The following is a 17,287-nucleotide window of genomic DNA, read 5'->3' as shown; positions in this document are numbered from 1 at the left end:
TCGAATTGGAAGAGACCTCGGAAAGAGGAACTGAAAATGAATAAAAGGATTGACACAAACGGTCGTCGGCGTCTGCTCATTTCCATCTCCATTAGTCTGTAAGTCAGGCGCAGGCCACCGAGGCTATAATCTTCAAACAGAGTGGCCTCTGTAAAGGAAAAAAGATAATTATGTTGTGTAATTTGGTTCAAACGGAGTCAAACCAATTACAAAGCTGAGGGAAAGTATTAATTTGAGCTCTGCATTCAGACAGTAAGAAGTCCTTAAACACATGACAGCAGCTCTGGATCTCTGCTCAGTCTGGCTGTAATAAAAACCCCACATGAATACACGACGTCCGGGAAAACAAGACCTTCTGTTCTCCTTCGTACTTTTACTTTTGATAAGTTGTGATAAGAGCAGACGTAACAGCGTGAACTGTAGAACTGGACCTGTTATTCTGGCTGCTATCAGGTGCTTTAATTGGAAAATAGAAACCTGAATTTAATTGAAAACTATTGAAAAGTCTGTTTTTTTCCACAACCTCAGCTTGTGCTTCGATCACATCCTTCAGTTTTTTCCAAAGACTTCCTGGACCTCAGGTACTTAATCTGAATAAAATCCTGTTTATTTACGTCTTCATATGTGAGCTCTGATGAATTGTTGAGCAGACTTTGTGAGGATGCATCACACCTGGTTCTGCTGTGGTGCATAAACTGTTCTACGTGACTCTCAGAAATAAAGAAACGACCATAAAACTGCACAAAATGGCCAAAAGCGACACAACTAATGATAACTAAGAAGTCCAAAACAACTACCCAGGTGTGAAACGGCCACGTAATGACTAATTAGCACCTGACTCATGAAAAGCAGTTACATAGAAAATGTGTAACACCCACAAGGAGAGTTTTAGAAATGACAGGAGGACAACACGGCTGTAAAAGATGCAAAGTGACCTCAAAGAGGCAAAAAACAAAGGGAATAAAAAAGGCCAAAAACAGACTGAGATGACCAACAGTGACACAAACTGACAATTATGACTAAAGGATACTAAATAAATATACACAATGGGACAAATTAAAAAAGCAGAGTTTTGATCTACTCACATAAGGTTTCTAACATGTCGCGGAGCATTAATTGTGGCGCATGAACATGGGTTGTTTTCACATTTTCATCTCACTGTAACTAGTTTATATGCAGATGATACAGTGCTGTATTTTACTGCCCATTGTGCCACAGCAAACATGCAGCGTTCCCGTCATCACAGGAGCATTAATGAAACAGCCTGACTGCGGAGCATCTCCACTCTGATAGCTTCCTGCTCCAAATTCAACACGTTTGCTTGTTTTCCAGCGTATTTTAGTCTCGAAAGCAGCCGTACATTATTTATACATTTGCAGATTATGAATTTAAAGTCGCTTTCTGTGAGACTGTGAACTCTGTGAATTTTGCAAGACGTGCAGGCAAACAGTACGGCGCGCTCTGAAGTAATCCCCGTCAAGCAGCAGCCTTTGAAGAAGTGGACTTTAGAAACAGGAGCTTTGGATTCACCAGCCTGACAGTCGCTTCCATTCGCCGCCAATTCTGCTTTTGATGTGAGATTCATATTACACAGCTGATGAGTCAACACATCACAGGCTAACTTTAGCTCACTTTGCCGGCGCCTTTGACGCCGTCTTTGGTCTTTGCTGTTTACACTGGGGAGGCTTTGTTCTGATTCAGACAGGAGGGAGATGTTGAGGCTTTCTCAGTAAACTGATTTTCTTTTAATGAACAGAAACCGGCAGCGACGGCCTGCAGGCAGCACAGAGATGCTCCTGTTTTCTGTTTTATCACCTGATTTCTGAAATAAGCTTTTAAGGCGCTGTGAGTGATGTTGAAAGCGGTGCTGCTTCTCTGCTTTGCGTTCTCTAATCTCATCATTTTTTCCTCCTCCTCCTCTTCGTCGCCTCTCGCTCCTCTCCCCTCTAATCCTCTTCCTCTCTTTCCAGGTAACGATTTGTTCCTGGTGGCGGTGCACGAGTTGGGGCACGCGTTGGGTTTGGAGCACTCCAACGATCCCAGTGCCATCATGGCTCCTTTCTACCAGTACATGGACACGCACAACTTCAAGCTGCCGCTGGACGACCTGCAGGGCATTCAGAAGATCTACGGTGAGCTCTCGGGTTTAGTTCTGTGTAGGCTGTAGCTCGGGAGGTGGAGCAGATCGTCTACTAATCGGAAGGTTGGTGGTTTGATTCCTGGCTCTCCTTGAGCGAGATACTGACCGCCAAGTTTGTGTCAATGTCAGCGAGAAGGTCCTTAAGAAACGGTGCTTGAGTGAATGGGTTTAAGTCAGTAAGTCAGTCGATGTTTTAAAGAAACATCGTTAGTTTGGGTTTTTGTCCTTTTAGTTGAAGAACAAAAGATTTTCAGTCACTTCTTTATTTCAGCTTTTCAGACGATTCAACAAACATTGACGTCAGTTTTGTCTCCAAGTGTGAGAAACAAGTAAAATCCCCCAAATATCCATCCAGGTTTGATTTTAGCCAATTCCCTTTTTTAATAGCACATAGACAGGAAGTAGAACTCAACAAATGTCAAAATAAAAGCCAAGAAAATCGAATTTGAATTAAAGACACTTATTCCAAATTATTCAAAAAATGAAGAGACTGTCCTCTCATAGATGTCTGTTTTGTATCCAGCTGAGGACATCATTCTGTTTACGGTGTACTGACGCGGACGATTTTGGGTCAGGATGACACAAAATACACAAATATTGTGTGAAGATAAAAGCAGTTTACAGAAGGACCGCGCAATGAATCGAAATGTAAACTCGAGCGCTCTCGTTTCGTTCTTTTCTTTGTGGCGCTCCAGTTTACCCTCCTACAGACTTCAGTCTGCAGCAGTTTGGAATCAGTTTAATGTCAAAGAGTCGGTGAGGAACAATAAATATGAGTTTCATGGAATATTTGATGGACAGTGTTTGAAAAGTAAAGTTAAAAATATCACTGTTGAACAAAATAATCATGGTTACAATCTTTGTTGAGCATGAAGCCGTGGCTAATTGTGTGTTTGATCTCTGACCCTGCCGACGTGTCCTTGAGCAAGAACGCACAGGACAGAGCACAGCATGAGCAACCTGAACGTTAGCATCTCCTCTAAACAGCCAGCGGCTTCTCACAGGGTTTTGGATCGTCCCAGGAAATAACCTCTGTGGTGAATAAAAGGTTTACGACACGTTTCAGGAGGATGAGCTTCATAAACTTTTTATAATTAAACTTTTTATGATTTCATTTTATGAAAAGCCTGCATGCCTTAAGCAGAAGGAAGATGCTGACGTTATAGATGCATCGTCAATCCTGAGTCTGTGCTGTGCAAACGCCTTCTCTTGGACAGAGTGTGTATTTTATAGCAAAGAGGAAAATATACGAAGCTCATATTAGAGCTTTTCACTTTGAAACGAGGGATCTTTTAAGTCACTACACATTTTCATTTGAAGAAATTTGCCTGCGTTAAATGAAAAACGTGATGTTTTGACTCTTTTCTGCCTCTGACTGGTTGAACAGGTGACTTCACGTGAGATGCAAAAACAGAAAAACAGTAAACCTTGAATATGAAATATTAATTGAAAAAGCCCCGAGTGCAGCTGCAGGAGTGTTCAGCGTCCGTCGGCCGGCAGCGGAGCTCGAACGTGAAGAAGAGCCCGGCTGATAAACAGACCTGAGCCGTCTTTGCCTCGAAAGAAAACGCGAGTCTTTCCCTTTGTGTTTACACCAGAGACACTTTGTCGGCGCAAAGCCTCGCGTTTCACTGAACTTAGTAAACAAAGAAAAGCGAAGGCCTGTCAGCGGCAGGCGCGTTTCCTGACAGGCTTTCTGTCTGCGCTGAAGTAATCACGACAGCTTCTGTTGTAATGTAGTGTAACATTTATTTGTGATGCAGAGACACAAAGAAAAGGCAGGAAAAAGAAACACGTCTGCTCTGTTAAAGATAAGAACATTTCTATCTGCACCATCCCTCACAGCCCACAAACACCCAGGTAGCTTAAATCTACTGTATCTGCAGCATTTTTCATCACGCTTCTCTTTTTCTTTGCTTTGGTTTCCTTTAATAATCAAAGCAAGAAGGTTATCTCGGCCCTCAGAACAACAACTGAGCCTCACATTAAAGGTCATGATAAACAGGTGACATTTGAAGTCAGCGTTGAAGGGAAATACCGGCCAGAACTGTGCAGTCGGCGGTTTTTCTCCGCTGCACTTCATTGTTCAGTGTGGATAACGAAGCCTGTTATTTTATCTGCTCAAAGTTCATCCTGCTGGATGTGCTGCTCTCAATACCAGCCGCCACGACAGCACCACACGGAAGCGCTTCATTTTACAACGAGACTGTTTCTGTGCAATTTACCGACTCGTGTTGGTACGCTTAGAAAAAAGAGAATAGATTTTCTTTTCCTGTTGGAACATTGAGCGTCTTTGTCATGGACGGATCTGCAACAGAAAGAGTTTCTGTTTGTTTTTTAATAAAAGGCAGAGGAAGTGGAAAAGAATGAAAATAAGACGGACACAAAACAATGCAGACTAAAGAAATGAAAACGAGAGGCAAAGCAACCACAGCAGTGGCCTAAAATGATCTATTTTTGGCTGCTTGGCACAAAACAACAATAAGAAGATACAAAAAAATCACCAGAAGTGTCACAAAGCAGCACAAAGAGACTCGCAACTAGAAAAACCCAAACACAAAGAGACAGAAAAACAGGGAGACACAAAGGAAACATAAAACCACTCAAAACAACCACAAATAGACACAAAAACACGCACGATGGACAAACGAGATGGGGTGAAATGAGCCACACGGCTGTTTCAGGCGTCTCGCTCCCGTGTCGATGCGAGGCAGCGATTTAAGCAAACAGATTTATAATCCGAGGTTTTCCTTCTGCCCATAAAAACAAATGAGTCATTGAACCAAATGTACTAGTTGTGTTTCTGCGGTCTGCTGCTGTCTCACAGGCTCTTACATAAGAAGTCGTGTTCGCACAGCTGATGACCCAGTGACTCATGCTGCTGTGGGTCTTTGAGTCTCAGTGCTCTTAATGATACTCTGGAACCAATCACGGTGCCCGACTGATTCATGCTGTGATTGACGTGATTCTCCAGGCATCCCCACAGCCATGCTGGAACCCACCCGGCCGTTACCCACCTTACCCTCTCGACGGACGCATTCGACCTCCGAGCGCAAGCACGACCGGCATTCCCGTCCGCCGCACCCGCCCGGTAACCGCCCCGCACTGCCTGGAAACGGCAAACCCAACATCTGCGATGGCAACTTCAACACTGTGGCCTTCTTCAGACGGGAGATGTTCGTGTTCAAGGTGAGCGGAGACGTAACGGCATTGGTGAATCTCCAATAAAATAATATGATAGATCATTTCAGCTGGCAGTCTGACGTCGTCTCCACAGATGAAGTTCAAGTTTTCAATCAGGTGTTATTGTTGTGAAATCAAAATGACAGGATGGTATTGTAAGATACTGTGCATGCATAATAATTATTAAAAATGTCGTTTTTGCAAGTTGGTATGTGGTTGCTGAGCAATGCGATGACATCATAATATCTGATAGAGATAAGAATCTTCAGGATGCTCGATGTACCTGTCTGCCAAGTTTGGTTGCTCAGCTCCGGATCAGGCAGCAGCTCGCAGACAAACAGGCAGAAGATCGATGATTCATCACATTTCTGTTCTTTACGCCCAAGAAAACCGTCACTGTAGCTTTCCAGGAACTCTAACTCCTGGATTTTTCTTTTCTGTGGTGATTTATTGGGATACATTAAAGACCTGGTATGAAATATCAAACTTAATCATAATTCTGATTCATTAAAGGTTGTATTTTCCACCACAAATGCAACAAAAAAGTTACATTACAACAGTTTTAATTGTTTTTAAATAATTTCACATAATTTTTTAACTACATTTCCCAATTTAGGAAAATATATAATCGCATTAGTCCTATTAAATATATGAAATATCATCATATATCATCATTTTATTTTACAGGTGATTACAATGATGAAGCAAGTAGCACAACACGTATCAAACACGTTGATAAATAATAATCATCATCGTCATCATAATAATTAAAATAATACTAATTTTATATAAAAAAAAATGTAGGGCACAAATATTCAACAACAGCATTGAAAACACCAAAACAATGTAAATTATGAGGGACTCCATTAAAATAAAGCAACAACAAATCTCATATCACATTAAAATATCTCTACAATAACATAAAATAACCATTTTTTTAAGTATTAAAAAACAATTAGACCACTGGGTAAAAGCAGAGCAAAATATTTTAATTTATTATTTATTTTCCAGATTTGTAAATGAAAATATGAAATAAGGCCAGAACAAAAATTTAGTGCCAACTGCTTTCCATCAAATAACAGAAACATTAAAACGTCTAAATAAGAAATATTTAAATGCATCAAACCAATAAAATTCTTTGATATCTCATCCTGTTAAAGAACCTGAGTGCTTGTTCCAACACGAGCTTATTGAACAGGATGCTGTTGTGTCTGTAATTAATGGCTGTTATCTCCTACAGACGGTGAGTCACACAGCCGTGGGTTGCTATAAAAAAACAGGGTGTCACTGGGGGATTTAGATAAAGCTTAATTGAACATTACGGGAGGAGGATGCAGAGTAGCAGTGATGTTGGAAGTGTGGTTGAAGTTTGTGTCTCATAATCATTATCCATAAACGCAGGTTTGGACGGCGTGGTCCAGATTAGTGTTTAGGAAGGTAACGGCGGCTTTAACACTGCCAACATTATGGGTTTGGACGCCACCGCGGGGCCGCTGGTGCTAAAAACGACCACTCTCGTGGTACCGTCAGATGAAAGAAGCAGCCCAGTGGCATATGGCGCTATCCAGCCTATGATCATTAGCATCAGCCATATGCTTCCAGTACAGTTAGTAACCCACCGATGCAGCTCTGTAGGCGCTCGCATGCCAGCACACAGCAGGCGTGCACATTTACAGCGTGTTGCATGTAGTAGTATAAACTGTATGGCTTTATTTAATTATATATTTTAAATGTTTAGATATTCAAAGCACCCAACAGGCCAAAGACTGTAGAGAGATGAGCTAATACCAGCAAGCTTGCCAAGTAACACACACAGATACCTGCACATCAGTGTGACGCAGCATTTAAATAAAATATTAGGATGTGGAAGGTCTGTTTGTGCAGTTAAGTACAAAGTAAGATGAATTTTTAGTCACTTAACTGCATTTGAAATGAGTTTAAATCATGAGACTAATTTTAATTCTTAATATAGTTTTTAAACGTGAGTTATAAACAGTTTACCACCTGTAGCGTCTGTATAAACAGGATGCTAGCCCATAGAGACTCGTATCATTTTAATATGGGTGTCAATGAGGACTGACTCATTTTTGGAGACAGCCTCGAGTGGACATTAGTGGAAGTGCAGGTTTGGGTGCTAAAGCTAATTTTACAGCAAGACGTGATTGATGTGATGCTCCAGTAGCTTAAAAAATAACAATTTGATATGACACAAGCAACAAATCCAGTTTTTTTTTTTATTTCTCAGAAAACTCATCAACACTAGCACTGCTAAAGGCTAGCTAGCCTAGCTTGGCTTAACCGTTGCCCTGCAGCCTCGAACTCTTTTGCCTTATACTGGACAGTGCCGAGTTTTTAAAAGTCCAACATGATGCAGAGTAATGTCACACCAACCAATCGTTAACTTTTGTCTTGTAAAACTTGTAATGCTTCTTTAGCTTAAACAAAAATCCTTCTCTGGATCTCACCTACTGTTCTTACAGCCTGCAGCTAGCCAGCTAGCCCTACCTCTGTTTTTGAGACAGAATCTCATCCTGAGCAGAGGAAGAAAAATTCATTTTGGATGTCTTTGATATTTAAACCGAATGTTCGAAAAGGTCACAGACTCGTCTGGCTCTCTGTCCTTCCTGCCTGTCAGTGAGTGTCTCTGTTTTCTGTCAGTCTCAGCTGGACCTGTCTGTCTGCGTCTGCTCTGCTGGATTCATTCCCATTGTGACAAAAACAGGAGAAAATCTTCAATCATCACTTAAAACAGGATCGCTGTGGCTGCTAGATCAGCGGCCAGCATGGATTCTTGAGTCAAACTAAGTCAGAAATTTAAAGTATTACTAATGTATGCTGTCGTATTCTGATCGGCTTCCTTTTAAAAACACAAGGCGGGTAGGCGGAGCTTCTGCACCTGAGATGACTATGTTGGATATGTCCTCTCTGTAATATCATACAGGCTCAAGAGTTTTAAAAGCAGGGTTAAACTGAGTGTTTAAAACAGCTCACTGGGATTGCATCTATCATTAGAAACCTCTTTAATATGAACGCCCACCACTAAACAGGAGAAATATGACAGGAAACAAAGAAACACAAATAATAAATATCAATAATAGTTAAAAATGAAGCCGCCATTTCCACGGAAGAACTGGGTCCCTGAATGCACCATCATCAGTCAGGAAAACAAGCATCTTTTGTCTCCTTTTAACTGGAGGACGTGGGCACGCGAGGACATAAAGAGCAGCGAGAGCTGGTGGGCGTCTAAAAGGAGACGCTCATTATGGGATGTTTCCTCTGTGAGAAGCACTCATGGCTTCTTTGCTGAATGCAAAGCATTGATTTTTCTTCTCTGTTTGGGTTCAGACAGAAAAGCATTAGCGTCCACTCGATGATGTTGGGCCAGGCAAGAAGCAGCGCGCGTGCGTGTGCACCTATACTGACATTTATAGAAAGCGAGGACATTTTTAGGCTGTTCCTCTGTGGAAAAGCACTGAGAGTCCCCACAAAAATAGAAGCACAAGCATGTGTGTGTGTGTGTGTGTGCGCGCGCGCGCACATCATTCAGCGGGGGGACTTAGCTTGGCTGTGTCCTAGATTCACGAAAGCCAAATGATAATGAGCTCAGATTGATGCTCGCCGCCTTCTCCTCCTCTTCAGCTCCCCTCTATGCTCGCCTCCTCTCCTCCTTTTTACATCTCTTTCCTGCTGCCTCCCCTCCCTGTAGTCCTCCTCTTAACTTGCATAATCATTTCTTTCACATCTCAGTCTCTGTCTCTTCTTTGCTCGTCTTTTGTTCCAGTTATTTCTTCTCCTCTTACCTTCACAGTGGTTTCTGTTGTCGTTCTGAGCTTCTCTCTTTTGTTGAAAACATTTAAACACATTCTCCACAAAAGCTCCAGATAAAAAACTTTGTTAACGATGAGAATATTTGATAATAACTGTTGTGCTTCAGCTGTTACACATTAAGCACTTCTGGTTCTGCTGAAGGACTTCACTGTTGTACCGTCACTAAGGACACATCTTCTTTATCTCTGCCAGTTTTCACTCTCCTCTCACCGTCCTTTATGACCAGCTGCATGACTCAGATTCTCCTCAGGTCACCTGTAACTCCTTCTCACGCTTGTCTAATTATGGAGTTCGGGACGTTGCCGCCGTTTTAGCACAGCGCTCTGCAGTGATGAATTTTGGGGCTTTTTTAGGACCGGTGGTTTTGGCGTCTCAGGAACAACAAGGTGCAGGAGGGCTACCCCATGCAGATCGATCAGTTCTGGAAAGGCCTGCCACCTCGCATCGACGCCGCCTACGAGAGGGCTGACGGCAAATTTGTCTTCTTCAAAGGTATGTGGAATAAAACTTGAGGTATACAAATAGTTTCCTTTTTCCTACACTGACTAACAGTTAATATCGGTGCGTCACAGTCCTGCCTGGAACCAGGATTTTATTTGTGAGGGTCCAAACACATGTATAGATAACTGTCGTATTTGTTAATGGCATCAACAGATGGAGGAGCATTCTAAGAGTAGGCACGGGCAGCGATTCACTCCTTTTGCCTTTGAATTTTATTTGACACTCAATGAAACTCTAAACTCACTGAGGGACATTTGGTTCGTGTTGTATTGATGTTACGTGATCTCATTACTGACCAAACTTATTTATTTTGCATAATTTAGCAGCCGTACTAACAGGCATCACACGCTCGGCCTGTTTTCTGAGAGCAGGTGTATAAAAATCAAAAGCCTTACATTTAAATTCAGCCTGCTGTCGTGTTAACGGTCGGCTTTTCGTGCACCACTTCAAATATTTTGAGAGATCTCAGCAAAGTCACGTTATGCTAAATCGTTCTTGTGCCTCTGTGATGGAAACTCGTTCTCCTGCACTGTGTCAAAGCAGCGATCCTTAAGTGTCATTTACATTTTTGAGAAGTCGACAAAGTTGCAGGGAGGTAACTCTGTGATGTCGAACAAGTGGTGAGCAAAGTGTGTGCTGCTGCTGGTCCTCTTGTCCTTTCAATTTTGGGTCAATGCATTTACACCCAGAATAACAGTGTTGGGAAGGTTACTTTTAAAATGTATTCCACTACAGATTACAGATTACATGCCCCAAAATGTATTTAGTAACGTTTAGTAACTCAGTGAGAGTAACGTATTCTGAATACTTTGGATTACTTAATATATTATCATGCTTTTTACAACTACATGAATGAACTATTGCTGTGTGATTCATTACTATTACTGACGGTTACTCTCCATACCAACACCAACCAGATGTTTCAATCTTAATATAAATGAGTAACAGTAGGTGGACATTAGGTAAGGCTGCACTTTTTGCAGCGATTTCGTATAGAAAACTATTCCTCGCGTATATAAAACAGGTCCGCGGCTCCGAACCGTAGTAAAGGGACCTCTGGCTAATACGTCGGGTTCGTGTCGGGCTCGTAGCTGAAAACTAGCTTTACTTTGTTGTCTGGGTCAACTTTGCTAGCGAGAAACAGAGAGAGGCGTTGAAAGGCAAAGTAACTGTATTCTGAATACCACCTTTTTAAATGGTAACTGTAACAGAATACAGTTACTCATATTTTGTATTTTAAATACGTAACGGTGGTGCATGTTACTCCCCAACACTGCTGAATCATTTCCACATGAAATTCAGGTCAGTTTGCTGTCTGTTAGAGTGACAGTGACAGACATCCTGAGGTGCACAAAAGATGATGTTGATAAGAACATCAGCCAAATCTAAATCAGATTTTTTTAACAGTTGTGTGATGTTTACATGAGAAGGTATGAAGAATTAAACAGAGGGATATAAATTCAGGTCTGACTCCTTCCTCCACCTTCAGTCTGAGCTTAAAGATTTCTGTGTCTCTCATTTTCATTGAGGCTGAATTTACCTGCTCTAAAAAAAATCTCTTGATTTTACCTGATAAGCTGAAAAATTCTCCAGAATCTGCCATCTGCTTCAGCGTTATGAGGCTCTGTGCTGCTCTCTGCATGCCCGCCTTCTCCTGATATTTAATAAAGTGTGAAATAGAGAATGGTGTGGCGGCAGGGAGCACCCGGCCCAAAGGCCCCCCATCCCCCTCCTGCTGACTGTCTCTCGTTTTCTTTCACTCTTTCTTACGTTCCCGTCAGCACTGACTCTGTCTTTGCATCACTCCTGAGGACATCACATTCACTTGTGTTCAAATCTTAATCTTAGATTTGCGTCACACTGATGAGAAAAGAGCCAAAGAAACACATGATTAATGATTAACAACAACAACACACACACACACGTTGGGTATTCATATCTTGTGGGGACATCTAATTGACATAAGCCCCTCCCCTAACCCAACCTAACTATAACCTAATTGTAACCCTGACACTTAAATCACATTTTAAGTCTCAAAAATGGCTTCAAACTCGTAGCAAACCTACAATTCTTGGTCCCCACAAAGATATGAACACTATTCTCTATTCTCATGTTTGTGAGGACGAACACATATTTGTGCCAAAATGTTTAAATAAGTCTGAATCAAACTTTCCACTTTACAAGCCTTCAAGTTAAAGGATGTAAAAGACATTAAAAAAACATCAGAAACTGTAATTTCCTGCTTAAATCTACCCATTAATTCATAATGTACATTATAAACTGCTTTAAATGCCTGCTGAGTAGCTATTAGTGTCTGTAAAAGAACATAATTGGGATTCAGTGGCTTTGTATTAATCTTTGTTTTTACTGTGTGTGTTTTTCCAGATGATCAGTACAGGCTTCCTAAAGGAGCGTCTGTCACAGCAGGATATTTAATCAGCCTTTAAAAGGGGCTTCATGGACTACTTTTATTTATTTAATGTCTCTTTGCGTTTTCGCCCATATCCTTCTTCCGAACAGTGAGAGCTGAATATTTAACAAAGCTACAGAGCAGCTGTTTTAATCTTTGTTTTCTCGCTGTAGTGGAAATCGACGCTCTTTAACCACGGCTGTTAAATTTCACAGTCTTCTGTCCTGTGCAACCGCACCGCCAAAAACAAGAGTATCTATAAAGATTCTTATTTATGATACGACGCCGGGGAGGTCGTGTTTTCGCCTCCGTTAGTGTTCCTGGCAGCTAGCGGCTTATTTTGAAACCTACAAAGAGAAAAGCTGGCAGACGGATCGGCCGTCTGCCAGAGAACAATTGATTGTTGATGATCTATATCTGGAATTTCAAATATTAAATAATCATTTGAGAAACTGAGGGAGAAACACATTTTCTCAGACTGTTTGGAGGATAAATGATTTAGTTCAAGTCAATAAAGTTTAACCACAGACTGTATAAAGAAGATGGAGGCAGCCAGGTCGTTATGGTTGAATCTAAGCGTAAAGACTAAACCTGCTGGGTCTGTGGGGACTGACTCACTGGAGCCCCGAGTGGACATTAAAGGAACTGCATTTATGGCAGTTCTGTTGCTGCTTGTGTAAGATCACAACACAAACTGAAAATATTAAAATGCTCACTTACTTCTTCAAACTGGTTCCAGGTGATAAATACTGGGTGTTCAGGGAGGTGACGGCTGAGCCAGGGTACCCTCACAGCCTGGTGGAGCTGGGCAGCTCCCTCCCCAAGAGTGGCATCGACACGGCGCTGCGGTGGGAGCCCGTCGGGAAAACGTACTTCTTCAAAGGGGACCAGTACTGGCGTTACAACGAGGAGAAGCACACCACAGACACAGGATACCCCAAACCCATCACTGTGTGGAAGGGAATACCGGACGCTCCGCAGGGGGCCTTCATCAGCAGGGAGGGATGTGAGTGGCAGCTAATTCTATCTTTTGGTTTCAGGCGTGAGACGAGATCCGGTCAAATCTGAGGTAGCCTTCATCGATCTCAGCGTCGCCTCGTGCACGACGGCAACACTGGAGCTGAGAGATTTCAAAACACGAGAAAAAACAATGGTTTCAGTATAATTTAGTTTTGATTCTGTGTTAATGTTCAAACTTTTCTGACACTGATTTTCACACAAGCTGAAGAAGAATTTCTACTACAGATCAAACAAAAGGTTTTGGACATTTGATATTTCGTTCTTGTAAATTTACTTATTTTAACTTTTTAATACATTTGCGAGTTTCTCTCATAAAATATTCCACTTTTCTCATGCATTTCTTCTAGTGCCGTCAGCATTAACGCTGCATTAACGCCCCGTGCGTTGGGCTGCACGGCGTTAACGAGCTAAACGAGCTAACCGTGCTAACGCATTTACAGTTTGTCTCCTACATTTGTTTTCTTATAAACTTCCTTGAATTAAATTCTATTTTTTTATGAGAGTTTGACTCCAGGCAGTTACATAATATACAGACATCAGGTAAAAGCAATATTAATGCAAAAATGCTACTTTTAAAATAGCGCTGACAGAAAAAATACGTCCATTTTAAAAATGCATAGAATGCATGACTGTAAACTGAAGAAGAATTGTAATGCAGAGTCACAATCAGCAGCTTATATTCACACTGAGGCCACGTCCACACGTACAGTTTTGAAAAATATCTCTGTCAACATGTAAACGGCAAAAACGTCAAACGTTGTCAAGAACAGGCCAAATCCTAGCCGTGTAGAAATGTTGGCCAATCAGAAGTCTAGAAGCCAGGGCGGGAAAGAGTAAACGGGGTTTACTTCTGTGTTACTTTTCAAGCGACGTCATCATTTCAAATGTCAATAACCCAAAACAGTATTTTGGCTGGTGTAGACTCACAACTTAGGAATGAACCAAATGCATACAGCATGCATACATTTTAATTTAAAACAATTTAATTTATTCAAAAGCGACGACGTCAGGACTTAGGCTGTGAGAGCGTCTGTGTTGAATGTTCAGTCTGACGTCTCTGTCTGTCTAAATGGAGGGACAGTAACTGTGTGTATGTAAGCGTGGACAAACTGCAGATAGATTAACAGCAGCAGTGTTTTGTCTCTATCTGCTAAATCTCCGTTTTCCTCGTCCACACGTAAACGCAAAAACTGAGTTTTTGAAAATCTCAGTTTTCAGTGATCGAAAACGCCGTTTACGTGTGGATGAAAGGTCCAAACGCATATAAAAATCTGCGTTTTTAAAAATACTCGCGTACGTTTGGACACCTGAGTAAAAACCCTGTTAGTTGGCTGTTTATGCTGCAGGATCATGAAATGCAGCGACAGAGGTGTGACACACAGAAAACTGTCCATCGTCACTTCCTTTCCTTGAGCGGTGACCTTGTGACCTTGCGGCTTCCTCTGTGGAGTTGAGGCCGATCTATGCGCGACGTGGTGACAGGACGACACGGCCAGCCGGGTGTGGTGTCAAAGATGAGAAACCGTCCTGCAGGGACTTTAGAGGCAACAGACAAATGTGTGCGACTGTGCGTTGGTTTCCTCGGGGCTGTTCGGAGGTGATGGAGCAGACGAAAAGGCAGACGGCACAAGAAGCCCTGTGGGTGTTTTCTGTTGTTGAGCTACTTCGGCATGTGATCCCCTCACAGTGGAGTCTGTGGAGGAGTAAACATACAGAGCTGGGTTCAAACCTTGTTTTAGTCGCTGTGTCAGAAATTCTTGCTTTGCCAGACGCTGCACATCATCTTGCACAACTTGCTATTGAGAATTTGTTCCAGAGCAACAACCAGAGTGATGTTTGACGCCACGTGTCCTCAGAAAAACCTTCAAAGTCAGTCTTTACCTTCGCGTGTGTGCAGACGAGCAGCGTGTCAACATGTTAGAGCAAACGTTAGCTTTTATTACAAACTGGATCTGGTTTGTTTACCATCAGTTAAATGATGATGGGCTCTAGTGACATCACAGCTGGCACATCCAGTAACAACAAACAGGATTTAAGTGACCGTGGAGACGAACTGATCCACCGGGAGGATCCATTGAGCCCCGAAGTTGTTTCATTTTTTAAAGAACCTCCAACCACCTGCTTCCGTTTTTACAGTAAAATTCTGAATGCGTGACTTTATAAGATGGTTTCTTTGCTGAACTGAAGGGCTGCCTCCACACACCTGAAGAGGAAACAGCTGATATTTATGAAACAGTAATATTAGCTTACAAATGCACTCTTCTCTTTACGTGTCGCTGAGTGTTTCCTGTTACAGCATCCGTCTCGCAGGCATTGCATAACATCGTCCTTCAGTGAGAACATCCACTGCTGGGACCAGAATACAGGGAGTGCAGAATTATTAGGCAAGTTGTATTTTTGAGGAATAATTTTATTATTGAACAACAACCATGTTCTCAATGAACCCAAAAAACTCATTAATATCAAAGCTGAATGTTTTTGGAAGTTGTTTTTAGTTTTAGCTATTTTAGGGGGATATCTGTGTGTGCAGGTGACTATTACTGTGCATAATTATTAGGCAACTTAACAAAAAACAAATATATACCCATTTCAATGATTTATTTTTACCAGTGAAACCAATATAACATCTCCACATTCACAAATATACATTTCTGACATTCAAAAACAAAACAAAAACAAATCAGCGACCAATATAGCCACCTTTCTTTGCAAGGACACTCAAAAGCCTGCCATCCATGGATTCTGTCAGTGTTTTGATCTGTTCACCATCAACATTGCGTGCAGCAGCAACCACAGCCTCCCAGACACTGTTCAGAGAGGTGTACTGTTTTCCCTCCTTGTAAATCTCACATTTGATGATGGACCACAGGTTCTCAATGGGGTTCAGATCAGGTGAACAAGGAGGCCATGTCATTAGTTTTTCTTCTTTTATACCCTTTCTTGCCAGCCACGCTGTGGAGTACTTGGACGCGTGTGATGGAGCATTGTCCTGCATGAAAATCATGTTTTTCTTGAAGGATGCAGACTTCTTCCTGTACCACTGCTTGAAGAAGGTGTCTTCCAGAAACTGGCAGTAGGACTGGGAGTTGAGCTTGACTCCATCCTCAACCCGAAAAGGCCCCACAAGCTCATCTTTGATGATACCAGCCCAAACCAGTACTCCACCTCCACCTTGCTGGCGTCTGAGTCGGACTGGAGCTCTCTGCCCTTTACCAATCCAGCCACGGGCCCATCCATCTGGCCCATCAAGACTCACTCTCACTTCATCAGTCCATAAAACCTTAGAAAAATCAGTCTTGAGATATTTCTTGGCCCAGTCTTGACGTTTCAGCTTGTGTGTCTTGTTCAGTGGTGGTCGTCTTTCAGCCTTTCTTACCTTGGCCATGTCTCTGAGTATTGCACACCTTGTGCTTTTGGGCACTCCAGTGATGTTGCAGCTCTGAAATATGGCCAAACTGGTGGCAAGTGGCATCTTGGCAGCTGCACGCTTGACTTTTCTCAGTTCATGGGCAGTTATTTTGCGCCTTGGTTTTTCCACACGCTTCTTGCGACCCTGTTGACTATTTTGAATGAAACGCTTGATTGTTCGATGATCACGCTTCAGAAGCTTTGCAATTTTGAGACTGCTGCATCCCTCTGCAAGATATCTCACTATTTTTGACTTTTCTGAGCCTGTCAAGTCCTTCTTTTGACCCATTTTGCCAAAGGAAAGGAAGTTGCCTAATAATTATGCACACCTGATATAGGGTGTTGATGTCATTAGACCACACCCCTTCTCATTACAGAGATGCACATCACCTAATATGCTTAATTGGTAGTAGGCTTTTAAGCCTATACAGCTTGGAGTAAGACAACATGCATGCAGAGGATGATGTGGACAAAATACTCATTTGCCTAATAATTCTGCACTCCCTGTATGGTCGCTGCCTACAGCCGCCACGTCACAGCAGAAATGATACTGCCTCTAATAAGATCCACCACCACAGGGACACACCAGAGCTGCAGACGGATGAGTTACAGTTTCAGAGTGGAGGACGGCGTTTTTCTGTGCCGTGCATGGATGTGTTCGTTCCCTCGGAGACAGTTTTCGAGGAGTTTCCTGTTAATCGCTGTTTGGTGTTAGTAAGTGCAGCGCCACTTCACCCGAGAAACCTCGAGTGTTTCTGACACTGAACCAGTAGCTGCTCATGCAATATGTGTGTAAC

The 17,287-nt window shown here is 42.2% G+C and overlaps 1 protein-coding gene across 2 annotated transcripts in view; it reads left to right on the top strand.

The window, feature by feature from the left end:
• The window catches only part of mmp24 (matrix metallopeptidase 24), an 85,990-nt gene that overhangs the window by 56,349 nt on the left and 12,354 nt on the right, over positions 1–17,287 (top strand). For both annotated transcript variants that reach the window (XM_084929637.1, XM_084929638.1), the window contains 4 exons: positions 1,971–2,132; positions 5,115–5,329; positions 9,505–9,643; positions 12,802–13,068. In XM_084929637.1, the coding sequence (XP_084785763.1) occupies positions 1,971–2,132; positions 5,115–5,329; positions 9,505–9,643; positions 12,802–13,068 (783 nt within the window). The remainder of the gene's footprint in view (positions 1–1,970; positions 2,133–5,114; positions 5,330–9,504; positions 9,644–12,801; positions 13,069–17,287) is intronic.

Source organism: Perissodus microlepis, chromosome 5 (assembly GCF_051167445.1).
Source record: "Perissodus microlepis isolate ML-2025 ecotype Zambia chromosome 5, ASM5116744v1, whole genome shotgun sequence".
Classification (NCBI taxonomy): Eukaryota; Metazoa; Chordata; class Actinopteri; order Cichliformes; family Cichlidae; genus Perissodus; species Perissodus microlepis.
Note: the sequence above shows the minus strand (reverse complement) of the source record. Positions and strands in the feature narration are given on the sequence as shown.